Source organism: Ranitomeya imitator, chromosome 3 (assembly GCF_032444005.1).
Source record: "Ranitomeya imitator isolate aRanImi1 chromosome 3, aRanImi1.pri, whole genome shotgun sequence".
Classification (NCBI taxonomy): Eukaryota; Metazoa; Chordata; class Amphibia; order Anura; family Dendrobatidae; genus Ranitomeya; species Ranitomeya imitator.
Window position 1 is genome coordinate 138366440 of NC_091284.1, and position 27821 is coordinate 138394260.

Consider the following 27821-nt stretch of genomic DNA (forward strand, 5'->3'; position numbering starts at 1 on the left):
GTAATAGCGGCATTACTGGAAACCGCTGGCTGGAACCAGCAGTGCTTACAGGGCAAACAATCACAGTTCTCATACTGTACATTAGCCTATTCCTGGATACCAGGGGATCAAAAAAATCATAATCCGTGCTGAAAACTGATCAGTAAACTTTCCAAATCCTGCGGTGATTACCAGCATGCCTTCAAGTGGCTTTTAAGCTTAGGAGATGTGTTTGCTTTTCTCCTAGGACTGCTTTTTTTTTCTCTTCCCTGTACAGTGACCTTTTCATGGCAATAGAGGGAGGAAGTTTTAATTAATGCAAAGCGGAGTGGTAAATACTTGTTTTATCTGGTTGTCAATGCAGACGTGGGGTTATCTCTCACAACCCCACAGATAATGATGCCCGGTCTATTCTTCTCCGTGCCCTTTCCAGTTTTAAAGCTAGGAAGCGCAGTGCATTAGGCGTCAATATATTGTGTCATCCCAGCTCGGAAAGCGTTTTATCCTTTACATCCTTTTATGTGAACCGCTTATTTGCACTTTATAGCAACCCATTTATTTATAATAAAAGAAGGATGTCTCTGTGGTGCATAGTTTACAGCACTCTGCCATATGTCGCTCTATCAGATGGGACACCTTTGTGGATATTTCTTTATTTCTCACAAAAAAAATGTATTTTTCTTGAAAATTTGAGCTACAATTACCAGTTTTAATAAGATCTAATGATAACATATTACTGTCTTTTTATTTTTTAAATGGATTTTTAAATAAATTTTTCTCTATCTTTGTAAAACTCAAGTTTATTTAATGTGTGAGTGAATCAGCTATTTGGGTTTCAAGATTTCTGTTTGCTGTGAGTCGGTTGAAGCAGTCTGAAATGTCCTGACCACGTCTACCTGATAAAATTCCTAATACAAAGAACTCTGATACATCTAAATTCTAAATGTTTCAGAGAAAATACATTTTACACATAAGTCAAGTATAGACATAGCCTAGAACCGAAACAAAATGAACATATACCCGGCTGTTGGTAAATAAGTAAAAGCAATAGTGTGTATAAATAAAATGGGGTAGTTGGGAAACACTGTTTTTTTTATTTTAAAAAAAAAGTGTAAAAGCCATCCCACCAGCGTCAAGGTGTACTCAAATTAGGATGGTCCTAACCTCTAGTATTAAAACAATTTGTCAAAGTGCTGTCAGTGTGAATAAAGGCCGAGCAGGACCGGGTCCTGAATATGGATACCCAGTAATGGGAAGCTAGTCAGTATATAGACACTGAGTTTCCTTTGTAGAATTGGGGTTCGTTCTAATGCAGAATGGAGGAGGCGCATCTAATGCATGTGTTTTGGGTGTACAACAGGTTAGGCCCATGTTGGAAAGATCCATTGTCCCTAATAGAAATGGTATTTGGGGTGCGAATTCAGGCAGACCATAAAATATGCGTATTGGGGTTTTTAGGGGATTCTGTACATTTTGAATCTCTGATAGCTATAGTGATATTATGCATTTTATACCAAGCAACCATGCTTATTGCACTTCATTGGTTACATGCCCAATCACCAGCCACAGGGGAACTAAAATAAAATGAAAAATATTATTTGCTTGGAAAAAAGGGTGGAGAGAGAGAAAATTGCAATGAAGAAATTTGGTGACCATGGCTGGATGTTTAGGATTAGCGTCCGGAGTCTCGTTCAGGGACAGGGTATTGCAGCTATTAGTCCCTCGATGGTGGGATCCGAGTGTTATAGCCCTTTCTGAGAACTGGTCATCTGCAGCTCAAAGTTCTGTAACCCACTTACTTTCATTGAATAGTAGATATTACAAATTAAACAATGTTATTCTCCTTAAAAAAAGGATTTGTTGCTTATATCTGTCTCTGGTGTGTTATGGGGTGGGAGATTGTTATTATAATAAAAAAATAAAAATAAACGTTAAATGTATTTTGTAACCTGGATAATGCATACATGAAATAAAAAAAAAATTAAAATGTTTGTAAGAATGTTAATCTCTTTAATTTCAATAAAAATTATCTGATTAAAAATAAATAAGTGCACATAAGTCCCAGCTTTCCATCAGAAGTATGTGTTGGGAGAATGTACGCTCCTGAATGTAATTGTCATCCTTCCATCTACTGATTGCAAGCAGAGATCTTGTAAATAGCAAATTAATGAAACGTAAATGAAATTGATAAGTTGCAGAATTTTGTACATCAGCGACTGTAGCCCCAGCCATAAACCCAGCCAATAACATATTCTTTCTGTCACATTTGTAGAAGGAATAATGCTGGTGACCGAGAGAAAGCCTTACATGTAATGCTCCAAGTGCAGGAGGCCTGCGACCACCCGGCACCGGACATGTTCTGCTTGTGTGGACGGATCTATAAGGACATGTTTCTGGATTCTGACTGTAAGGACACGAAGAGCCGGGACAGTGCGATTGAATGGTAAGATAGAATTATAGGAATCTGTAGCTAAACTTTTCAATTTACAATGGAAATAGCTCTTTGTGAAATCTGGCTTAACTCTACGGCCATGCACACAAAAATGTAAGAAAACGCTGTTAACCTGCAGATATGGGGTTAATCTGCAGGTTTATAGTGCTCTGAACCTGCCCAGCACTTAGAGCCCCTCTGCCAGGAGGAAATTAACTTTATTCCCCCCAGCAGCCTCGCTCTTTCAGTCATGGGATGATTTACCTTAAAGAGAATCTATCACCAAGAGCAGCATTGAGTAGGGGCAGAGACACTGATTCCAGCAATGTATCACTTTTGATAAAATCACCGTTTTCTCTGCTGCCGATCTAGAAGCTCTCTGAATGCTGAGCTCTGTATAGCCCTCGCTCGCCCACACCATTGATTAGCAGCGTTCTTCCCACATACTATGTACAGGGCACTGCAGCCTTGCAGCACTGGGGTCCTGGGTTCTAATCCCACCCAGGACAACATCTGCAAAGAGATTGTATGTTCTCTCCGTGTTTGCGTGGGTTTCCTCCGGGCACTCCGGTTTCCTCCCACATTCCAAAGACATACTTGATAGGGATTCTAGATTGTGAGCCCCATCGGGGACAGTGATGATGTGTGCAAAACTGTAAAGTGCTGCGGAATATGTTAGCGCTATATAAAAATAAAGATTATTATTATTATAGATTATTACAGGGAGAGCTGCCAATCAGTGGTGGAGGTGGGGTTATATAGAGCTCATGAATGTGCTTGACAGTAGGTTTACTAGTCTGCTGATATCTCATGCTGATAAAAAAAGTGATTTTATCAAAACTGCAGTCTGCAGCCCAGTACTTGTCACATCGCTGGAATCAGGGTCTCTGCCCCATTATCATGCTTCTCTCAGCCTAGGTGCAAAACATGATGATGGGTTCCCTTTAATGGACGACAATAGGGCTACTCCTTGTATTGATCTTCTTATACAGGCAGAGCACATTGTTTCATTATGCTTCAGGCTCAGCTACACGGTGGCAGCAATCCTCAGGCCAGTCCCGCGACTAAGAATATTCTGTAAGACTCGTGCATGACAGCTGGGGCTGACCCTTGTACAGGTTTGGGCCACTTCCATTGCAGACCTTCGATTTCTTCCACATATCCCCTTGTTGGATTAGCTATAGGCTAACCTTGGCAAAGTAGTGTAAGCTGTATAGCTTGGGTGTAAGTAAGCAAAATGGGAGTTTTTGATAAAATCCGCTGAAATATAACTTGTCTTTTTGGATACGTAGCAGATTTTGTCTTTCACTTAATGACATTTCTCCATGTAAAAATAAAATTGCTGAATAAGAAACTTGTTTCTATAGGTATCGGAAAGGTTTTGATCTCCAGCCATCCTTGTATTCCGGAATTAATCTTGCGGTTTTACTCATTGTTGCTGGACAGCAGTTTGAGACCTCCATAGAACTCCGGAAAATAGGTAAATGTTCTATATGTAATCCAGCAGGAGGGGTACGGTACATGTAGATTATTATTTGTAGACGGTCGTGACCCCAATGACCCACATTAGGCTTCTGGTGCACTACATGTGGCTCCACTGGTGTCTGCAGCTCCTCGGAGTCTTGTGCCGAGGTTGCCAGCACCCATCCATGTGGCGGGAACAGGTCGGTTACAGGTCAGTCTTTATCAATCATTTTTGATAAGTTTTGTCTTTTGACAACATTCAGCATATCTAATTGTGACCAACATTGTGATCCAATATTAAAGGTAACGTATCATCAGAAAAGGAACATTTGTTTCAATCAAGTTTTTATGTTAAATGTATTGTTTTCTAATTTCGCAGTAGTTTTTCATTAATTTTCTTATCAAAGATGTATTACAAAAAATTAGAAATCTTGTAATTTTCACACTAGGGCTATTCTACGCTCATACTTTCTGGTCAGGAATAGCACATGCACATTACCAGCAAGAGACAGACTCTGATCCCATCTTTAGAATTGAAGCATCTAATGAGCGTGTGCAGAGGTCATTGTGAAGGGAGGAGGAGCTGTGATATCGCCTATTGTGATTGGTGGATTCTGTGTAATCAGCTGTGTATATGTTATCCTGCCTCTGCTGATAAAGAGCCACCTTAAGGAGGACAGGAACTATGGGCATAATTCATCAAGGCTTTTATACCCGAATTCTGGACTAAACGTTTTGAAAAGTCGCAAAATTTAGGTAAAACTAAATTTTGCAACTTTTGGAGATAAAATGGGCGAAGCTGGGGCAAGGCAGGGTTGCATCTGGGTGCGTGATGCCACAGCTCGTCTAATTCATGACAGGGTGTGGCGTTTCATACTCCAGAAATATCACTCCAGTACGTGACTAGAGTGAGATTTCTGGCATAGCGCACCTCTTCATGAATCAGGAGCGTTTGACTCCTGTAGACCCATCATAAAGATCAGCGTGAACAATGCCGATCTTCATGAATCAAGCTGTATTAGTCTGAAATTAGCCCAATGGCCAGTGAGAAAACTGCAAAATTTCTAATTATTTTTTACAGACTGGAAAAAGCAAAACAAAAAAAGCAAACCAATAAAGGGAATCTGACAGTAGAATCAATATTCCTAAGCCTGTATATGGGCACACGGGTCATAGGCAGTTGAATAATACCTTGACATCTGTGATCTGGTGTCTTATTATTCCTGAGAGATTCACACATTTCTTACGGTCATGGCTCAAAGTGTTTGCATCCTTGAAATTGTTCCAGAAAACAAATTATTTCTCCCAGAAAATTACGGCATTTACACATGTTATACACAAGTATATTTCCTTTCTGTGTATTGAAACAACGCAAAAAAAATGAGAAAATGAGGCAAATTGGACCTAATTTCACACAAACTTCAAACATGGTCAAAATTGTTGCCACCTTTCCAAAATTATGGGTTAAGATAGAACTTTGTGATACTCGTTTATACTCACTTGTGACAAGTTACAGGTGTGGGCAATATGAGAATCACACCTGAAACCAGATGTAAAAAAGAGATGTTGACTCAATCTTTGTATTGTGTGTCTGTGTGTGCCACACTAAGCATGAAGAACAAAAAGAGGAGAAGAGAACTACTGAGGACTTGAGAACCAAGCTTGTTGAAAAATATCAAAAATCTCAAGGTTACAAGTCCATCTCCAGAGATCTGGATGTTCCTTTGACTACAGTTAACCCATGGCACTGCAGTTGATCTCTCTGATCATGGATGGCAGAGTACAATGATGAAAGATTGCAACAGAGGATAGTCCAGATAGTGGATAAGCAGTCCCAATCAAGTTCCAAAGAATTTCAAGCTGTCCTGCAGGCACAGGGTGCATCTCTGTCAGGGCGAACTATGTGTTGACATTTGAATGAAATGAAATGCTATGGCAGGAGACCCAAGAGGTCTCCAGTGCTGATACAGACTAAAAAAAACCTGACTGCAGTTTGCCAAAATGTACATGAGTAGGCAAAAATCCTTCTGGGAAAGCATCTTGTGGACAGATGAGACCAAGATAGAGCTTTTTGGTAAAGCACATCATTCTACTGTTTACTAAAAACAGAATGATGCCTACAAAGAAAAGAAGAAAGTACCTGCGGTCAAATATGGTGGAGGTTCATACATGGTTTGGGATTGAGCCGGACATTGATCTGCATGAGAATCTGCCTCCAGAGCTTATTTTATTTAAAAGGAGTCATTACCAGTGTGAGACATTTAATAACTGACATCTCTCCTTATACTCATGTCTCACACTGATAACACCCCCTTTAAGCCATGGAGGCAGTTTCTCACGGAAATCTGTGTCTAGCTCAGAGATCTTAACAGCTCATTTACATATTAAGAAAAATGCAGATTTCTCTGGAATAAGACATTGGATCGCAGATATTGAGGTACTATTTTATTCAGCTTCCTATGACCTACATGCCCATACAGACGGCTTAGGAGGGTTCATCCTACTGACAGATTACCTTTAACATAAAACCTGATTTAGATCATAGGTAATTTTCTGCTGATAAATTCTATTTAATAGTTGCCAATTAATTTTAGTTCACCTTAATTTGGAGCATATCAGAATATCACGATCGATATTAACCCTTGAGGTTCTTTTAAGGTGTTCGTCTGAACAGCCTGCTGGGAAGGAAAGGAAGCTTGGAGAAAATGAACAATTACTGGGATGTGGGTCAGTTCTTCAATGTCAGCATGCTGGCCAGTGACATTGGAAAAGCCGTACAGGCGGCCGAGCGCCTTTTCAAACTCAAGCCTCCAGTTTGGTAAGCAATCCGTGAGCTCTGGACACCGAGTCTTTAACATTCATTCTTTAAGGCCGGTTTCACACATCAGTGTCTCCGGTACGTGTAGTGACAGTTTTCTCACGTACCAGACACACTGACACACGTAGACCCATTCAAATGAATGGGTCTATGCACATGTCAACGGGTTTTCACGGACCGCCTGTCCCTGTGCAGAACACGCAGACATGTCCGTTTTTACCCGGACACATGGGTCGCAAAATGTGCCACACACGTGCACATGGAGAACAGTGTACACCAGGGGTGTCAAACTGCATTCCTGAAGGGCTGCAAACAGGTCATGTTTTCAGGATTTCCTTGCATTGCACAGGTGATAATTTAATCACCTGCAGAGAATGATTACAGCACCTTGTGCAATGCTAAGGAAATCTTGAAAACACGCATGGTTTGAGGCCCTCGAGGAATGCAGTTTGACACCCCTGGTGTATATTGTCCTCCGTGTGCACGGATGGCTGCCGGGGAAGCAACGCTACTGTAAGCCGCTGTTCCCCTGCGTGTGGTGCTGAACGCGGCTTGCATTCATTGTCCCCTGCTCTGCCTGTGAGCAGGGGACAATGAATAAATGAAAAACGCGACGTGGGGTCCCCCATAGTTTATTAACCAACCAGACAAAACTTACAGGTGCGGGCTGCTATTCTCAGACTGGTAAGGGGCCATGGATATGGGCCCCCCAGCCTAAAAACAGCAGCCCAGAGCTGCCCAGAAAAGGTGCATCTATTAGATGCGCCAATTCTGGAGCTTTGCCCTGTTCTTCCCACTTGCCCTGTAGCAGTGGCAAGTTGGGTAAAGAGACACCTCTCCATTACTAATACTATAGTTAGTAAAGGGTCAAATAAACACACTCACATGCAGAATAAAGTATTTTAATGAAATAATACACCACACAGTTTTTCCATCTTTTTTGTACAGGTAATCCAAGCGAATCCCTCAATCGCCTGTAAAAAATGAAAAAATAACAAACCAACAATATAACTGTCCGGTGTACAATCAGTCCCACGCCGTAATCCATATCTGGGGTATATAAAGTTTACAACCGGGAGCGATGCTAATACGACTGTCCCAGCTGTAAACTACTGGGGAATGACTGATATGCAGGGGGCGCAGGCTTAGTAACTAGCGGTGACGACACTGAGTCTGCGCTCGCTGCCGGCATGAACTCCTGTGACCTCAGGACCGTGGGAGAATGCAAGTGATGAGGTCACGGTAGTTCAAGCTCTGTCACAGTGACCTGATCACTAGCATTCTCCCATGATCCTGAGGTCACATGAGTTCATGCTGGCGAGCGACCACAGACACAGCGTAGTCACCGCTAGTTACTAAGCCTGTGCCCCCTGCGTATCATTCATTCATTCTCCCCTGCTCGTGCTGCTCGCCGGCCTAGCAGGGGAGAAGGGATGACTGAAGGCTTCAGCACCACACGCAGGGAAACAGCGCTTACTGTAGTGCTGCTTCCCCGGCGGCCGTCCGTGTGGTACTGATGCTGCGTATGGTTGCCGCACAAGTACACACACGGACACTGATATCTCCGGTACCGTTTTTTCTGGTACTGGAAATATCAGGACATGGGAAATCGGCCTAATGGAGTCTTTACCTAATCGCTTGGTTACATGGCATTATCTGAGGTCCGTGTTCTGTCTGTAGCTTTTACAAGATATTGGATGGAGTTCTCACAGTGGGAGCAAAATGAAGCCACGACCAGATTTTTTTTTTTTTTACACAACGGAGATGCAGATTTTTTCATTTTAAGGGGCATTTACACTGCAACATAATCGTGAACGAGCATTATTAACAACACTCCTTTTATGGTTATCTTGCCATTTAAACAAGCTGCCGATCACCTGATGAACAAAACATGCTCGTTCTTTGGGTGAAATGATCTTTTAGCATAAAAAAAAATTGTACTCGGCATTGACCTGTGTAAACAGGACTCGCACTCCGGAGAAATATGGCAGCCTGGGTGCTCTGAGCAATCTATTACAGATCCCTCAGTGCCCATCATTTACGGTACTTTGCTTTGTCTGTGTAAACACAGCCATTCAATTGACGGCAGATGGGTAAAAGTTTACTGATGGGCAGTTGTATTTCACCCCCAGGCGGTCTGTGTAAACAGACCCCTAATATGCAAAACAGCGATCAAAGTGGGAAAGCTTTAAGGTACCATCACACTCAGCAACTTTCCAACGAGAACGACAACAATCCGTGACGTTGCAGCGTCCTGGATAGCGATCTCGTTGTGTTTGACACGCAGCAGCGATCTGGATCCCGCTGTGCCATCACTGGTCGGAGCTAGAAGTCCAGAACTTTATTTCGTCGCCAGGTCGGCGTGTATTGTCGTGTTTGACAGCAAAAGCAACGACGCCAGCAACGAGCACAGGGCCCCTAGATGTGTGTTGGATCGGTACACTCCGGCTGTTTGACATGGAGCTAACAACCAGCGAGAACGATAAGTGAGTCGCCGTTACGTCACTGGATCGCTCCTGCATCGTTCTGGAGTTGCTGTGTTTGACGTCTCTACGGCGACCTAAACAGCGACGCTGCAGCGATCTAGTTTAGGTCGGCTCGTTGTCTATATCGCTGCAGCGTCGCTGAGTGTGACGGTACCTTTAGTCTGCATGTAAGTATCTGACAAACCGGAACAAATTACGTCATTTGCCCCATTAAGGTAAATGGACTGATGTCAGTGATTACAGAATACGTTATTCCATCTAGAATAAAAAGTTGTGTCAATAGATTGGAACCAAAAGGCCCCACAGGAGAGAAAACGCTCCTTGTGAATGAGATTTTAGAAATCCCATTTACTTTGCTGTTATAGTAAAATACTGTTTTTTCCCTGTATGAAAAAAATGCACCCAAAACACTCCTGTACCTGTGCGTCTGATACACACACGCCTGGACCCATGACTCTGGAATATAAAGCGTTAGTGACACCCATGTGACACCGCGACTTTTTCCTTTGCACTTTACCATTTTCCTATTGTGGGTACAGTATGTGTCCAAAACAAGAATGGAAACCTGCAAAGAGAAGAAGGGAAGCTGTGTATTCGGAAGGAATCTTTGCTGTGTGCAGGGATTTCATCCATTGTTTGTAGGATGAATGGGCAGAACCCTGTAGCCGACACAGGAGCTGTTTTTAGCTTCAGATTTAATGTGCCATAAGAATATTATCTACTCTTTTACCGTCAGTATTGTGTATACAACCATGAAGGCCTCTAATCCAGACTATACTTACTTACATGGCAGGTACCTGAGATCAGTTGTGCAGAATTTGCTTCTAATACAGAGATTCAAGAAACTCAACACCGAGCACTCTCCAAGACAAGAAAGGCTGAATTTCTGGATGGATATCATTGTGGAGGCAACAAAAGAATCAACCAACGGATTAAGATTTCCAGTATGTAATTATCAAATGGTCCTGTACATTGTGTTTATTTATTTTTGTTACTTTAATATTATTTTTGTTTCTCTCCTTACACTTTATTTTAGTTGATTTCTCTCTTTTCATTTTATGTTTATTTTATTTTTAAGAATGTAAGAAACAAACTAAAACATTAGCAAAGTTGGGTGGGTGTTTTTTCCTTTTTATATAACTATTTTTATTCTTTTTTTTTTTCCTTCCATGTCTTTCATATATTCTGTGTCCATATCTTAAGGTTTTTACAGCTAAAGTAACAGTGTTGCAGTATTTCAAAAGTTATTTCACAATACTTTACAAGAAAGACTGCAAAGTTCATCAGGAAATATTCACAACATCTCATACAAGTGAAAATGGCAAAAGGGGGTGCAATCAACACTCTTGTGATTGCTACACTTTTTGTGTGTTATTCATAGTTTTTTTTTTTTTAAAAAGGATGCCATTTAAAGAAAGAAAAGCATGAGGCTTCATAGACGGGGTGTGGACACACATGTATTCCAACAGATTAATTCTAATTGTCACCAGAAAGTGTTGTGGTTTATAGCAGAAATCTACTAATGTTCTCTGTTGTCCAGCCCTATTAAGCATTTGCTGGTAAAGTAGCATGTCCCGAGGCATTAACAGCATCACAAAAATGCCACACACAAATATAAGCATAATCTAAAACCATAAAAAAACGAACACACAATAAAAGGCCACGGTATATCAGGCATGCAAAAATGCACGTGAATGGCTGAATAGGAGTTTAAATCAAATCACAGTCACAAGTGTAAGGAAAGCAACTGTATATATGCGAAGTGTGTAAAAAACAAGAATATGTAATATAGAGGGTCAAAAGGCTAAGTATAGACATACTAAGTGAGCAACTACATGCATAAACACAGAACTGTGAGAAAGGCACCATCAATAAGCAAATAGTAGACATCAATGCTAGAAATATAGACGATGTAATGAGACGGATACTTCATAAGCTGTAAGAGAAAGAATAAAGAATTCAGAGGGCTAAATAGCCATGATCACGTAGATGCATACATGCATTCACAAAGGAACACACCCAACACGCGTTTCGCTGGTGCTTTATCTGGGGTGGCTAGACTTAGGAATTGGCCAGTAAGTTTAGTCTGCAGTTTTGTAATTTACCATTGCATTAAAAGGTTGGTGCCAAGTTTGGAAATTATCCTGTATCCCAACAACATATGAAGTTGGGGGTGGTGATGGCGAACTCAGTCGAGGGGTTCAAGAGAGGCCTGGATGTCTTCCTGGAGCAGAACAATATTGTATCATACAATTATTAGGTTCTGTAGAAGGACGTAGATCTGGGGATTTATTATGATGGAATATAGGCTGAACTGGATGGACAAATGTCTTTTTTCGGCCTTACTAACTATGTTACTATGTTAAGTTCTGTAAACCTGGATCAAATACTGGATGTTTTCCCTTCTGAGAGAGAAATAAGTTATTTAAAGGTTTGGGCCAAGTTTGGAGAGTATCCCTTATGCATTGGATAGTGGATAACTTCTCGATTGCTAAGGGTCTGACCATTGGGACCCCCACTGATTTTGAGAATAGGGCTTTTAATGCCCCCATCTGAATGGACTGGTGCTCGAGCATGTGTCCCTCTTCTCCATTCATTCTTTTGGTGACTCCAGGAGATAGCAAATAGCTGGTATTGGTTTTGTCCTAAAGGACCCGTAGAGAATCTTCAGTGCCCCATTCTAGGATTGTTACGGTCACATTGGCCGAACCCCTAGTGACGAAGAATTAAAGCCCTGCTATGTGGATCGGAGATAACTTCCAAACTTGGCACAACCCCTTTAAATTATTTCTCAGAAGCAGAAATATCTATTGAGATCCAGTTTGCATGTGTTTGCTGGGTTCAGGATAATGTGGTCAATCATTCCTTTTTTTTGTACCGTGTCTATTACAAATTTATATTTTTTAAAGAGAACCTTTCATCAGTTGTATCTGTTATATAGAGACTTTCCTAAATGGATCTCACTCCATGTCATATCTAATGGGAGGACATCTCATAGGAACAAACTAAGATGTATCTCACAGAATGGATGAGCACATACAATTTATCCTCTGTCCCCGCTACATTTAGCAGTGTCCAGGTTCATGTTCATGCCCACTCTGACATGGTTGAAATCTAGAGGAACCACTGAACCTGATGATGTCCCGAAAAATGGCGGCAGAAGCAGATCAATGCTTCTCCAATTTGCATTTTTGCCGATCACTTTGTGCAGATAAAGTAAAGTCAGTATACATTGTAGAGCTATAGGAAATGCACATGCAATTACTGTATGTATGATGTCAGGGAATATGTTATCACAAATCTCATGTGCGTTTGTCTTCTGTGGATACAGGTCTGTAAAACCTCCATTATCTGTCAGCAATTGTGTAGCTAAATGCACGTTATTATTCTAGGTTCTCGTCTTGGAGCCCACTAAGGTTTATCAACCATCGTATGTTTCAATAAATAAAGAAGCGGATGAGAGGACGGTTTCATTATGGCACGTCTCTCCTGTGGAAATGGTAAGAGCGCCTTTCGTCAGTGTTGCTATACGAGCTGATGAATATTGCAGTACAGCGGACACAGAGCTCACATCCAGCCTATATTACTGAGAGGGACACTCCCACAAGAGAAAAAACTGAAACTTGGTTTGGGCTGCAGACTGAACATCAGTGTGTGAAAACGATCACCTGAAAAAGATTGCCGACTGAAATTTAGTAAAATGTTTGGAATTAATTGAATTTTTATTTCATTTTGAACAAAATGAAGCATCAGATAGTCTAAAACTTTATAAAATCCGTTATAAAGAATTAAACCAGAGTTATGATATAATTTTATTTTAGTAATCAGTTAATCAGATATTTAACAACCAAGAAAGAACAATGTTTTTCTTTGTAGACCGTGGGAAAAGTTATTCTCGTAGACTAGAGAGTGAAGGTGAGGTTGATGTGTAGGTACTTGAGATATTTTACACCAGTGATATGTAACGTTGGTATGGAGGTGGGTCAGCTGGGATTCCGATATATAAGTGGAAAGGCCTCCGTTCTAGTTGCATTTGTTTTATATCCTGATAGATGATAACATTTTAACCCCTTCACCACCTTGGGATTTTTCGTTTTTACGTTCACTTTTCAGCCATAACTTTTTTGTTTTTCTGTCAATACGGCCATGTGAGGGCTTGTTTTGTTATGGGTCGAGTTAGACTTTTGAACAACAGCATTTGTTTTACCATATAGTGGACTGGGAAACAATAGTTCTTTGGATTTTTTTTTTGTTTTACTATGTTCACTAAATGCTAAAACTGATCTGCCATTATCCATTATGATTCTCCAGGACATTACGAGTTCGTAGATGCCAAACATGTATAGGTTCTTTTTTTTTTGTGGTGAAAAAAAATCCAAAGTTCGTTAAAAAAAAAAAAAAAAAAAAAAAAGCCATTTTCCAAGACCTGTAGTGCCTCCATTTTTCGGGATCTGGGGCTAGTTTAGGGTTTTTTTTTTTTTTTGGAGCTCTGAGCTGAAGTTTTTATTAATATCATTTGGGTGTTTGATCACCCGTTAGGCTACGTTCACACTAGCGTTCTGCTAGTGTGCGTCGCCTTAGCGTCGGGCGACGCAGCGGCGACGCACGCGTCATGCGCCCCTATGTTTAACATGGGGGACGCATGCGTTTTTGTGTGTTGCGTTTTGCAACACTTGCGTCTTTTTTGCCGCTAGCGTCGGACCAAGAAAACGCAACAAGCTGCATTTTTCTTGCGTCCGATTTTCGGCAAAAAACGACGCACGCGTCGCAAAACGCAGCGTTTTTGCGTGCGTTTTGCCGCGTTTTTGTGTGCGTCGTGCGTTGCGTCGCCGACGCAGCGGCGCGCAACGCTAGTCTGAACGTAGCCTTACTGCATTTTTAAAAAATATTACACCAGCAAAAAATGGTAATTCTGGCGCTTTGATTTTTTTTGCCGTTTTACAGATCGCATTATTTCTTTTTGTATTGTGATAGATCGGGCATTTCTGAACCCGGCGATACCAAATATGTGTATTTTTTTTTCTTGAATATGGCAAAAGGGGGGTGATTTGAACTTTTAAAAATTTTTTAAAAACACTTTTTTTTTTTTTTTTTTACTTTTTACTTGCTTTAAATGTCTCCTTAATAGACTGGAGGCTGTGATCGTGCTAAAGCCCTGCTATGTGAAGCAGAAATGACCATCTGCCATGAACGCTAGCCACGGGCCAGCGCTCATAGCAGATCTGCAGTGAGAACCATGGGGGTCTCCTGCAGACCCCCTGATTGTCATGCCAACTCATCTGCGCCCCCCGATCATGAGACAACGGCATAGATGAGCGGGGTTTGTGACCGCTTTTGGCCCGAGCATGTTAAATGCCGCTGTCAGACATCATCATTATCATTGTTATCATTATTCTAATTTCAGAAAGGAATTCATGAGTGGAACTTCACTGCGTCTTCTATCAGAGGCATAAGGTGAGAGGCCAAACAATATGTATGTTTGTTGTATCAGACGTTAGGAGAAAGCTTTGTGTTTATGCACTGTCAAAAAACAATGACCGGAAGGTCTGCAAGCCTTAGTAGCTTATTTCCCAAATAGTTCCTAGAAAAGGACATTATGCGCAACAAAATAGATCTGCTTCTGCCCATTTACTCCTTCACTTCAAGGGAATCTGTCAGCAGGTTTTTGTATATAATCTGAGAGCAGCATGATCTGGGGGCAGAGAGCCTGATCCCAGCTATGTATCAATTACTGGACTGTTTGGTGCAGTTTCTATATAATCCCTGTTTTCTCTGTTGTAGATGTAGCAGTGGTCAGAATACTGAGCTGTTTACAACCCGCCCACAATGCTGATTGGCTGCTTCCTGTGTGCATTGTCAACGATATGTCAAACAGTGGCGTGGGCGGGTCATACAGATTAGCTGGACTGGCTTGCACAGGAGACCTGGTCCTTTACGGTTAATCTCCTGCTGATAAAACACTGGTTGTATTGAAACTGCAACACACAGCCTAGTAAGTTATACATCCCTGGAATCAGGGTCTCTGCCTTATATTCTGCTTTCCAATTAATTAGTAAAAACCTGCTGACTGATTTCCTATAATGACAAATAAAATCTCTTTAATGTTTCACTTGTGTTGCTGTAGAATCCCTTGGTTCTGTACATACAGATATAGCAGACTGTGGATCCTAGGGGCCACCTTAGGAAAAGCAGCCTGAAACAGCATAACCTGAAGTCAGGACCGAATTAGCCGAAGTAAAGGATTTCAGAAGTGCATTCTAAAGAACGATAAATAAAGTACAATTGTATATCATGCATATACTGAATGCATTTATGCCAGCCAGGATGTGTATTCCTATGAAAGAAGCCACTTTATAGGCATGCAATGGCATATGTCAGCCCTAGACTGTGTAGGTATAGCACGTATATGTGTTATTTTACTGCTTCCCTCTACATAGGAAAAAGCAACAGAATACACCTTCCTATATAGTAATAAAAGGGCATGCAGATTTATTCCAGCCCAACATAAGCCAACAAAACGAACAGTGCACCCCAGCGATCCGACCAGCTTCATGACGGCGCTTACAAGCTATATAAGCAAGAGCTTGTAAGCACTGTGCACGTTTTGCCTCCATTTATAGATTGTGGTGGCTGGTGACCGAGACAAGCCATAAATAGTAAAATTAAAAATGACTTTGTTCTTGAGAACGCAGAAGACGTTTAGTAACATGTAAATGGCAGAGTTGCTGTTTAACCCCTGTAAGAACATGGGAATAACTTTTACTCCTGTAATGGCCTCATTCAGATTTGTGCTGTTTACAACTCAGAATCGTGTTACTCTATAGCTCATGCATTAGATCTAGCCATAGGAATGTCTGTGTATTAACCCTTGCAGATAAATGTTCTTTATTCTAGGATCTCCTCTGACAGTCAGTTTTATATTAGCCTTCTGTTTCTTCATCCATCTCTGGTAGAAAAAAAAAACAACTTTTAGAACTTCTGCGTGTTTCAATTGTTTCCCTCTGATGGCTGAGATCTCTTCTCTAGGGACATACTGACTGCGAAGAATCAAGCGATTCTCTGTTCACTCTTATGTATCGTATACTACATATAGTTAAAGGAAATCTGTCACCAGGTTTTTCTCACCCCTTCTGAGGGCAACAAGAAGTAGAGGCAGAAACCCCAATTCCAATGATATATTACTTACTGGGCTGCTTGCTGCAGTTTTTATAAAATTAATGTTTTCTCCGTTCCAGACCAATCGGTTCTCTGAATTCTGAGCTCTGTATAACCCTGGCCACAAAACTGATTGTCAGCTGTGTGTACACTGTGCATAGGCAGAAAGTTCTCAAAATTACAGCAAGCAACCCAGTAAGTGGCACATCGCTGGAATAAAGGGCCTGTCTTTATATTATGCTGCTTTGAAATTAGGTGGCCGATTCCCTTTAGGGGGAATCTGTCAGTAAGTTTGACCCCTAAAGCATCCATATGAACTACAGTGCCCTGCGAAAGTATTCGGCCCCCTGGAACTTTTCAACCTTTTCCCACATATCATGCTTCAAACATAAATATACTAAATGTAAATTTTTGGTGAAGAATCAACAACAAGTAGAACACAATTGTGAAGTTGAATGAAATTTATTGGTTATTTAAATTTTTTGTGGAAATTTAAAAACTGAAAAGTGGGGCGTGCTATATTATTCGGCCCCTTTACTTTCAAGGTATGTGCACACGCTGCGGATTTTGCTGCGGATCTGCAAGGGTTTCCGCAGCTGCGGGTCCGCAGCAGTTTCCCATGAGTTTACATTACAATGTAAACCTATGGGAAACAGAAAACGCTGTGCACATGCTGAGGAAAAAAACGGTTTACATTCCGCAGCATGTCACTTCTTTCTGCAGATTCCGCAGCGGTTTTACACCTGCAGTTGTAAAACCGCAGTGAAATCCGCAGAAAAACGCATCGTTTTTGCCCTGCAGATTTATCAAATCCACTGCGGAAAAATCCACAGTGGACCATTCTACGTGTGCACATACTCTCAGTGCAGCAAACTCTCTTCAGAAGTTCATTGTGGATCTCTGAATGATCCAATGTTGTCCTAAATGCCTAATGATGATGCATATAATCCACCTGTGTGTAATGAAGTCTCCGTATAAATGCACCTGCTCTGTGATAGTCTCAGGGTTCTGTTTGAAGCCCAAATAACATCATGAAGACCAAGGAACACAACAGGCAGGTCTGTGATACTGTTGTGGAGAAGTTTAAAGCAGGATTTGGATACAAAATGATTTCCAAAACTTTAAACATCCCAAGGAGCACTGTGCAAGTGATCATATTGAAATGTAAGGAGTATCATACCACTGCAAATCTACCAAGATCCGGCTGTCCCTCTAAACTTTCATCTCAAACAAGGAGAAGACTGATCAGAGATGCAGCCACGAGGCCCATGATCACTCTGGATGAACTGCAGAGATCTACAGCTGAGGTGGGACAGTCTGTCCATAGGACAACAATTAGTCGGACACTGCACAAATCTGGCCTTTATGGAAGAGTGGCAACAAGAAAGCTATTTCTCAAAGATATCCATAAAAAGTGTTGTTTAAAGTTTGCAACATGCCACCTGGGAGACACACCAAACATGTGGAAGAAGGTGCTCTGGTCAGATGAAACCAAAATCGAACTTTTTGGCGACAATGCCAAACGATATGTTTGGCGTAAAGGCAACACAGCTCATTACCCTGAACACACCATCCCCACTGTCAAACATGGTGGTGGCAGCATCATGGTTTGGGCCTGCTTTTCTTCAGCAGGGACAGAGAAGATGGTTAAAATTGATGGGAAGATGGATGGAGCCAAACACAGGACCATTCTTGAAGAAAACCTGTTGGAGTCTGCAAAAGACCTGAGACTGGGACGGAGATTTGTCTTCCAACAAGACAATGATCCAAAACATAAAGCAAAATCTACAATGGAATGGTTCACAAATAAATGTATCCAGGTGTTAGAATGGCCAAGTCAAAGTCCAGACCTCAATCCAATAAAAATCTGTGGAAAGAGCTGAAAACTGCTGTTCACAAACGATCTCCATCAAACCTTCCTGAGCTCGAGCTGTTTGCCAAGGAAGAATGGGCAAGAATTTCAGTCTCTCGATGTACAAAACTGATAGAGACATACCCCAAGCGACTTGCAGCTGTAAGCGCAGCAAAAGGTGGCGCAACAAAGTATTAAGTTAAAGGGGCCGAATAATATTGCACGCCCCACTTTTCAGTTTTTGAATTTCCACAAAATTTTAAAATAACCAATAAATTTCGTTCAGCTTCACAATTGTGTTCCACTTGTTGATTCTTCACCAAAAATTTACATTTGGTATCTTTATGTTTGAGGCATGATATGTGGGAAAAGGTTGAAAAGTTCCAGGGGCCGAATACTTTCACAAGGCACTGTAATTGGTACCTTTATGTTGTCAATCCAATCTCGAGAAATCCAGAATTTTAGTTGTATGCAGATGAGATGTTAAGTGCAGTGGCTACGAAGTACCTGTCTATGATGACATACAGGTGATGTACATCTGACAGAGGCATCGGGCCAGGGATTGCACGCCGGTGTAGGTCATCGGTCTCCTCCCTTCTGCGCTGTAGCTTGCCCTCCAGTGGACACAGGCTTTATTGCCCATGCACCGCAGAACACTGATGCCAGTGCCCTGAATACGAAAATGTAATTTTCAGAAGCGATCTGTGCAGGCCTACAATGTCCTGTACGGAGCCTGATGTCAGATACACATGAGCTATCAATTAACAGAGGAAAGGAGTCACCAAGAATGTTGTTATTCACAGGAGGCAGAGCTGCATCAGGTGCATTCTCCCGCCCACTGCACTTTACACCTCATTACCTCTGAAAATGTGGATTCCTCAAGACTCAGGCAAAGGATTGACAAAATAAAGGCACCGATGAGGACATTTGTCGCTGGCTACAAACTCATAGAAACTGCTTAGGGAGATCAAACTTACACATTCCCTTTAAGTGACAGTCTGCAGTTGGTCAGCTTTGTCTAATTTGTCAATGTCAGTTTACGTGTTTTTGCTGTCCCCCTTTCATTCATTGCCTTTAATTACCCAGACTCTGACGATACATGTGGCTTGGCAAGCAGTGCTGTCCTTCTCTCTCGAATTGCAGATTATAGTAACATTAATAATATATCACATTTCGGCTTAGCTGTATTGTTGGTAGTGAGTGCTACTGCATGGAAGAAGAAACGATGGCGTCTAGATGGGTCTGTGTACAGAAGGCTCAGTGGTTAATCTTCCCTTACAGACACTGAAGATGAGATATTGTGGTGCTTGATAGAAAGTAGCAGTGGTCATGGAAATATCAACCAGGGGAATGTATGTAGTAGTGGCATTCATAAGAACCTTTGGCGGCTATTTCCATGTTTGGAGACTGTTGAAGAGTCACGGTTGTTCCATGGTGCAGGCGTCCTCGTGGCTTTCACTGTGATGTGGAAGTGGTAGTCTCAGCAGGTCAGGCACGAGAATAGCCATTCTTTATATAACTTCTTCCCATACGTTCATGAAATATCAAACCTCTTTCCCCATAATTCATTCATATTATTATTTTTTTTCTTTCTGCAGCATTTCAAAGTTTGATGAACGTTGTTGCTTCCTATATGTTCATGACAATTCTGATGACTTTCAAGTTTACTTTTCCACCGAGGACCAATGCAATAGGTGAATATGTATTTCTGAATCTTCATAATTGTAAAGACATTAAAGAGAGTCTGTCACCACCTTAATACAAATTACACTGATTAATGGGGAGATCCAGGCTTGGGGTACAAGTCTGCAGTCACTATGACTTGTGAATACTCACAGCACGCACGTTGCACGCTGTCAGGATTCTCCAGTGCTAGTGCTGGGAGCTGACTGCAACTATGTGATCTGCATATATCTGATCACATGCCGACTAGACGTGCACAGCCTTACTAAATACAAGTATTATGGGAGACCGGACACATGCTAGTTGGAATGTGGCCGGAATTAGTGCTGGGAGCAGTTGGGCTCGTGACTGCAACTATGCGATCTGCATACATCTGATCACATGCCATCTAGACGTGCACAGCCTCACTAAATACATGTATATTATGGGAGACTGGACGCATGCTAGTTGGAATGTGGCCGGAATTAGTGCTGGGAGCAGTTGGGCGCGTAACTGCAACTCTGCGATCTGCATACATCTGATCACATGCCAACGAGACGTGCACAGCCTCACTAAATACATGTGTATTATGGGAGACCGGACACATTCTAGTTGGAATGTGGCCAGAAGTATGCAAATCGCATAGTTGCACTCACATGACTGCCTGCTCCCAGCATCGGGAAAGGGGAATCTTGACAATGCTTGCTGTGAGGATTCACAAGTCTGCAGTAACACATAGTGACTGTAGACTTGTACCGCAAGCATGAAAAACCCCTTTAAACAGTTATGTAGGCGACTTCCTGTAAGAATCATACAAGCAGTATAAATTTCATTGCTCTAATTACTTTTAAAACTTGTTTTATTCCATGTGCAAATGAGAGAGCAAATTTGTATTTTCGGGGTTACAGACTACCTACCAGCAAAGGTACATAAAGGAAAGTGTCAGTGGGAAAGATAAGAAGTGACCAGGTCAGAAAATCATTAACCCACATATTGAATAGAAATTAAAGTCATGGCAATATAGGTCCCTGAGTTGTATTCTTGTATGTTCTTTTGTAGTTATTAACTTTGCGTGAAATAAAAAAAAATATATATAATATTCAAGGTCACCACCATGGGTACTGTAAAGGCTGCTGTTAGTGGCTGTTACCCAGAAATTCACTGAAAAGGCCATTAAATCCAGACACACCACAGATTGAGAAGGCCATGCTCACCGATACCGTGCTCCAGTGAAATAAGGTGGAGGTGGCACAGAGAAAGATAGCCATGAATAACCGTAACTCCCTTATCATCCATAAGGAGGGTAATTGCTTATTATTCTAACTACACACGGATAAGGCTTTTGTAGGACACCAGTCACACAGTTACGTGTAGTGCAGCATGCCAGCTTACCGCCTCTTGGTGCCCAGCCCAATTTTGCACCTGCACTATGTGAGCTTTATATCATTGGAGCCGGTCCATATCCTGCAGTATATGCCTGCTGTTTAAATCCGAGATGGCTGATAAGAATATCATATGACGCAAGACAATACCACTGCAAGTTATATTTCTAGAGTGGTTTCAACTAAAATAAAAATCTCTATAGTTTCCCAACCAGTGTGAAATACTTAAATGTTTGTGTGTCCGGCTGCAACTCCGTATTGAGGGGATGCAGTCATTCATTTCAGCCTCATACATCCTGTTAGTGTCCATACTGTGCCTTCATCTGATTTTAATTTTTACACATACAGTCCAGGCACCCCTGGTCAAAATGACTGTTATTGTGAACAGTTAAGCAAGTTGAAATGATCTCTAAAAGGCCTAAAGTTACAGATAACACATTTTCTTTGCATTTTAGGCAAAAGAAAAAATTGGAATTTTTCACATTTTGAAAATTACAAAAAGGAAAATGGGCCAATGCAAAAGTTTGGGCACCCTTGGAGATTTGTGTGCTCAGACGATTTTGACCAAGGCTTCAGACTTTATTTAGTCTGTTAGGGTTATGTTTTGTTCCCGATCATCGTTAGGAAAGGCCAGGTGATGCAAATTTCCCAGCTTTAAAACAGCCTCCTCTAACCTGGACCAAAAAGCAGCAGCCATGGGGTCTTCTAAGCAGCTGCCTAGCACTCTAAAAATGAAAATGGTGGAGGCCCACAAAGCTGGAGAAGGTTATAAGAAGATAGCAAAGCGTTTTCAAGTTGCCTTTTCCTCAGTTCTAGATATAATTAAGAAATGGCAGTGGAAGTCAAGATAAGGTCTGTAAGTCCAAGCAAAGTTTTAGTGAGAGCTGCCTGTAGAATTGGTAGAAAGGCAAATCAGAACCCCCGCTTGACGCAAAAGCCCTTCAGAAAGATTTAATTTAAAAAAAAAATTATAATTAAAAGTTTGAAAATTGCAAAATTTTCAAAATTTTTGAGAAATTTTAGTTTTTTTTCACAAGTAAATGCAAGTCATATCAAATTTTTTTTTACCACTAACATGAAGTACAATGTGTCACGAGAAAACATCTCAGAATCACTGGGATACATTGAAGCGTTCCAGAGTTATTAGCTCATAAATTGACAGTGGTCAGAATTGTAAAAATTGGCCTGGTCAGGAAGGTGAAAACAGGTGAATGTATGTATGTATGTATACTGTGTATATATACTAGATGGTGGCCCGATTCTAACGCATCGGGTATTCTAGAATATGCATGTCCACGTAGTATATTACCCAGTCGCGTAATATATTGGCCAGCCACGTAGTATATTGCCCTGCCACGTAGTATATTGCCCTGCCACGTAGTATATTGCCCAGCCACGTAGTATATTGCCCAGCCACGTAGTATATTGCCCAGCCACGTAGTATATTGCCCAGCCACGTAGTATATTGCCCAGCCACGTAGTATATTGCCCAGCCACGTAGTATATTGCCCAGCGGCGTAGTACATTGCCCAGCCACGTAGTATACAGCACAGCGACGTAGTATATTGCCCAGTGACGTAGTATACAGCACAGAGCCACGTAGTATACAGCACAGAGCCACGTAGTATACAGCACAGAGCCACGTAGTATACAGCACAGAGCCAGGTAGTATATTGCCCAGCCACGTATGTAACAGGTTAAAAAATAAAAAATAAACATATACTCACCATCCGAAGAGCCCGTTGTAGTTCCGGCGCTTGTGTGCGGTGCACCCGGCAGCTTCTGGTCCCAGGGTTGGTATGAGCGCATGACCTGTGATGACGTCGCGGTCACATGACCGTGACGTCATGGAAGGTCCTTCTCCCATAGCATCTTTGGAAGCGGAACCTGCCGCTTGCAGTGCCGAGGACAGGACACGACGGCGGAGGGTGAGAATAACCTTTTATTTTTATTATTATTATTAACATTAGATCGTTTTACTATTGATGCTGCATACGCAGCATCAATAGTAAAAAGTTGGTCACACAGGGTTAATAGCTGCGTAACCGGAGTGCGTTACACCGTGTTCCGGTAACGCTGCCTTTATCCCTGTGTGAGGGCTGACTGGAGGGGAGTATGGAGCGGGCACTGACTGACTGCGGGGAGGAAAGAGCGGCCATATTGCCGCCGGACTGCGGGCGTCGCTGGTTGGTCGTGGCAATGGTCGTGGGCGTTTTGCCACGACCAGTCAGCGACTTGGATTCCATGACAAATGAAAGAAAGAAAGCAGCATCCATACCAGGTGAATCGTGTCCAAAAAACGATCTTTATTCAGCCATAAAAAAGATGCAACGTTTCGGGCACAATGGCCTTTGTCAAGCATACAAAACATCAATAGTGGCCATCTTAAATAGTGTGGAGCCTATACAGGGACCAATCACTACCAAGGGGCGGCCTTTATTAAATCACACTAAAATCACAAAATATATAATTACATTGTGTACCACATATAAAACATCAGCCATCATTAACTGATAACAAACATATAATCCAAATACTAACACAATAAACTAAGAAAAACACAGAGGATAGAAATATCCGGACTATGGCCCAATCACTGCTCAAGCTACTTGGTTGTCATGGTAGTGCGTCTTCCAATCGCTGATGCAGTTTATGTCCACACACCCATGTATCCAATCACCTTCTGCGGTACAAAAGGCCTGCCAGCTGATCCCCATAGTTAGTTCCTTACCCACATGTGTGTATCAGTCCACCTACGAACGCCAGCGCCTGCGCACAGCGCACACCACAGAAGCGGTCACATGACCGCCACCTGGTGCGACGCACGGCGCCCGCAACCGGCGTCACAGGTCGAACATCATCGCTAGTCTCCACAAGCAGCTGGATGCGATCACATGACTGGCAAGGAGGAGCCATGACGCAACAGCGCCCGTACCTCCAGCACGCCCATATGACGCAACACGCCTGCACACAGGAGAAAAATGGAAACATAGCCAAATCCATGGCACCCGCACTCCACTTTACATCAGTAAACTAAGCGAATCATTATCCCCAAATAATCAAGAAGATTTGGCAGGCAAGGATCAAAGGGAGGAGAAAAAACATCTAAAAATAAAAACCAAAACGAACAAAAAAATTTTTTGTAATAGAAAACAAGAAAATTATTTTTTACAGAAAACAAACAAAGAATTTCAAAAAAAGATATATTTTTCAGTATCCTCCATGTGCTCTTTGGATAGCCAATCCTGAATCCACTGTAAACACAAATAAATAAAATAACAATTAAAAACATGTAACAACAGAAATAATTCTTAAAAACGTACACAGAGCTAGAAGTATACATCAGAAGAGGCAGGCGATCCGAACATACCAACTTTATATGCATTTGGAATGGACATGACAAAAAAAGGGCCATCGCCTATATATTACGTCTACATTAAGACATGCAAATATGAAGATTGTAATCTACATTCAACCCTTTGGGTTGTAAAGTCTCTAAAACCGAGATCCACCTCAACTCCTTTTGTTTAAGTTTTAATATCCTATCCCCACCTCTCCTCCAAGCTGGGACCCCATCAATGACCCTAAAGCGCAGTTGATTAATAGAGTGTCTACATTCACTGAAGTGTTTCGGTATGGGAAGTTCCTGTAAATTAGTTCTTATTGTGCTCTTATGTTTAGTTATTCTAGTTTTGACTGCCGTTGTTGTCTCACCAACATACATAAGTCCACATGGACATACTATTAGGTAAATCACAAATTTCGATGTGCATGTGTACCAATCTTTAATCATAAATTTTTTGCCAGTCTGAGGGTGATGGAAACTATCCCCCTTAAGCATATTCCCACAACATGCACAGTTAAGGCAGGGAAAGTTGCCCATCCGCGGAGGACATAATGTCCGCTGGATGGCAACCCTGCCAGTACCAACATCTGACTGCACCAACTGGTCCTTCAGATTACGCCCCCGTCTATAAGACAAAATAGGCCGCGAGCGGAAGTCCTGAATATGTGGTAAACCTTTCTGTAGTAGCCCCCAGTGTCTATTCAAAATATTGGATAGACCACTGCTGGCCGGCAATACGTGGAAACGAATGGTATGCGTTTCTGTTTAGCCTTCCTTCCATTGGTCAAAAGCTCACCCTCAGTTGATCTGGTGACCTTTTCCTTATGCCCAAACACCATCTCCCTTGGATACCCCCTACGCATTAATTTCTCACACATTTCTGTCAATCTCCTGTCACAGACCTCATCATCTTTGACAATTCTCCATACCCGAACCAACTGGCTCCAAGGTAGTGAATTCATCATTCTTTTAGAATGATAACTGTCGTAACACAAAAGGCTATTCCTATCCGTCGACTTTGTGAATAGATCAGTCCAAAGATTATCACCTTGCTTATACACCATGGTATCCAAAAATTGTACCCTATCCACCGAGTACGTCATGGTGAACTTCAACTCTGGATGCAAATTGTTCAGCTCATTCAAAAAACCAAAAAGATCATCCTGGGTCCCCTCCCATACACAAAAGATGTCATCGATATAGCGCCACCAGGCCCGGACGTGGCACCAGAAGCTGGATCTGTACACATGTTGGTCCTCGAGTACCGCCATGTAGATGTTGGCATACATGGGGGCCACATTAGACCCCATGGCGGTACCCTGTAACTGCTGGTAGTAATCATCCCCAAAGAGGAAAAGATTCCTCCCGAGGATGAACTCCAGCAGTGTGAGGACCAACTGTGCACAATCCGGCGCCACGTCCGAGCCCGACAGCGCCACACCGACAGCGTGTAGACCCCTTTCGTGTTCAATCGACGTGTACAAAGATACTACATCGAAAGACACCAAAAAGGTTGAGGTACTCACAGGGATAGTGCTCACTTTTTCCAAGAAGTCACTAGTGTCGCTAATGTAGGAACGAGCAGAAGTAGAAAAGACACGAAGAATTTTGTCCAAGAAAATGGCCACTTTGTTACACATAGAACCCCTACCCGATACGATAGGACGCCCGGGGGGGTTATCCAAGTCCTTGTGTATTTTCGGCAATGTGTGTAGGACTGGAGTGATTGGCGCACCGACAAATAAATACTCAGCCAACTTCTGATCGATGAGTCCATTGTGTAAGGAGTCATCAATCAGAAGTTGTAACTCCCTCTGAAACACACTAGTGGGGTCACAATCAAGTTTCCTGTACACCGCAACATCTGACAATTGTTTCAAAATTTCCGCTTTATACTTAACAGTATCCATAATGACGACTGCTCCGCCTTTATCGGCCGGCTTGATTGTAAGATCAGTATTGTTGGACAGACGATCTAAGGCCTGTCTTTCCATGTTGGACAGATTATTATATCCAACATTCCGAAACCTTTCCTTATACTGTTTGACATCCCTCTCCACCAATGTAATATAAGACTCAACAAAGTGATTCTTCACCTGGGGTTGAAAAGAGCTCTTATTGAACAAACCAGCATCTTTAAGTGTAAAACCCCCCGTCTTATCACCCGTGGATTCATCAGTTTTCAAATCTGTCTCTGAAAATAAAGAGGTTAGCCGAAGTCTCCTATAAAAGGCGAATAGATCACATTCAATTTGAAACCAGTCAGGATAATTTTTGGGACAAAAAGAAAGTCCTTTAGATAAAACATGACATTCAATGTCCGAAAGTTGTGTAGATTTCTCCTGTGCGCAGGCGTGTTGCGTCATATGGGCGTGCTGGAGGTACGGGCGCTGTTGCGTCATGGCTCCTCCTTGCCGGTCATGTGATCCAGCTGCTTGTGGAGACTAGCGATGATGTTCGACCTGTGACGCCGGTTGCGGGCGCCGTGCGTCGCACCAGGTGGCGGTCATGTGACCGCTTCTGTGGTGTGCGCTGTGCGCAGGCGCTGGCGTTCGTAGGTGGACTGATACACACATGTGGGTAAGGAACTAACTATGGGGATCAGCTGGCAGGCCTTTTGTACCGCAGAAGGTGATTGGATACATGGGTGTGTGGACATAAACTGCATCAGCGATTGGAAGACGCACTACCATGACAACCAAGTAGCTTGAGCAGTGATTGGGCCATAGTCCGGATATTTCTATCCTCTGTGTTTTTCTTAGTTTATTGTGTTAGTATTTGGATTATATGTTTGTTATCAGTTAATGATGGCTGATGTTTTATATGTGGCACACAATGTAATTATATATTTTGTGATTTTAGTGTGATTTAATAAAGGCCGCCCCTTGGTAGTGATTGGTCCCTGTATAGGCTCCACACTATTTAAGATGGCCACTATTGATGTTTTGTATGCTTGACAAAGGCCATTGTGGCCGAAACGTTGCATCTTTTTTATGGCTGAATAAAGATCGTTTTTTGGACACGATTCACCTGGTATGGATGCTGCTTTCTTTCTTTCATTTGTGACTTCGGACCCGATTGGATCCTGGGACCCTTGAGCGTGCATCCTGCATCCGAGTGCTGGTGGTTGACTTTTTCTATGTGGCTTGGATTCCATGACAGACAGAGGCCGCGACCAATGAATATCCGTGACAGAAAGACGGAAGTGACCCTTTGACAATTATATAGTAGAGATATATATATATA

The 27821-nt window shown here is 42.1% G+C and overlaps 1 protein-coding gene across 1 annotated transcript in view; it reads left to right on the forward strand.

The window, feature by feature from the left end:
* MAP3K15 (mitogen-activated protein kinase kinase kinase 15) overlaps nucleotides 1–27821 on the forward strand; it is a 246053-nt gene that overhangs the window by 135286 nt on the left and 82946 nt on the right. The window contains exons 7-13 of the mRNA XM_069761515.1: nucleotides 2252–2422; nucleotides 3778–3890; nucleotides 6533–6692; nucleotides 9972–10122; nucleotides 12571–12678; nucleotides 14583–14632; nucleotides 19784–19879. Coding sequence (XP_069617616.1) covers nucleotides 2252–2422; nucleotides 3778–3890; nucleotides 6533–6692; nucleotides 9972–10122; nucleotides 12571–12678; nucleotides 14583–14632; nucleotides 19784–19879 — 849 coding nt within the window. The remainder of the gene's footprint in view (nucleotides 1–2251; nucleotides 2423–3777; nucleotides 3891–6532; nucleotides 6693–9971; nucleotides 10123–12570; nucleotides 12679–14582; nucleotides 14633–19783; nucleotides 19880–27821) is intronic.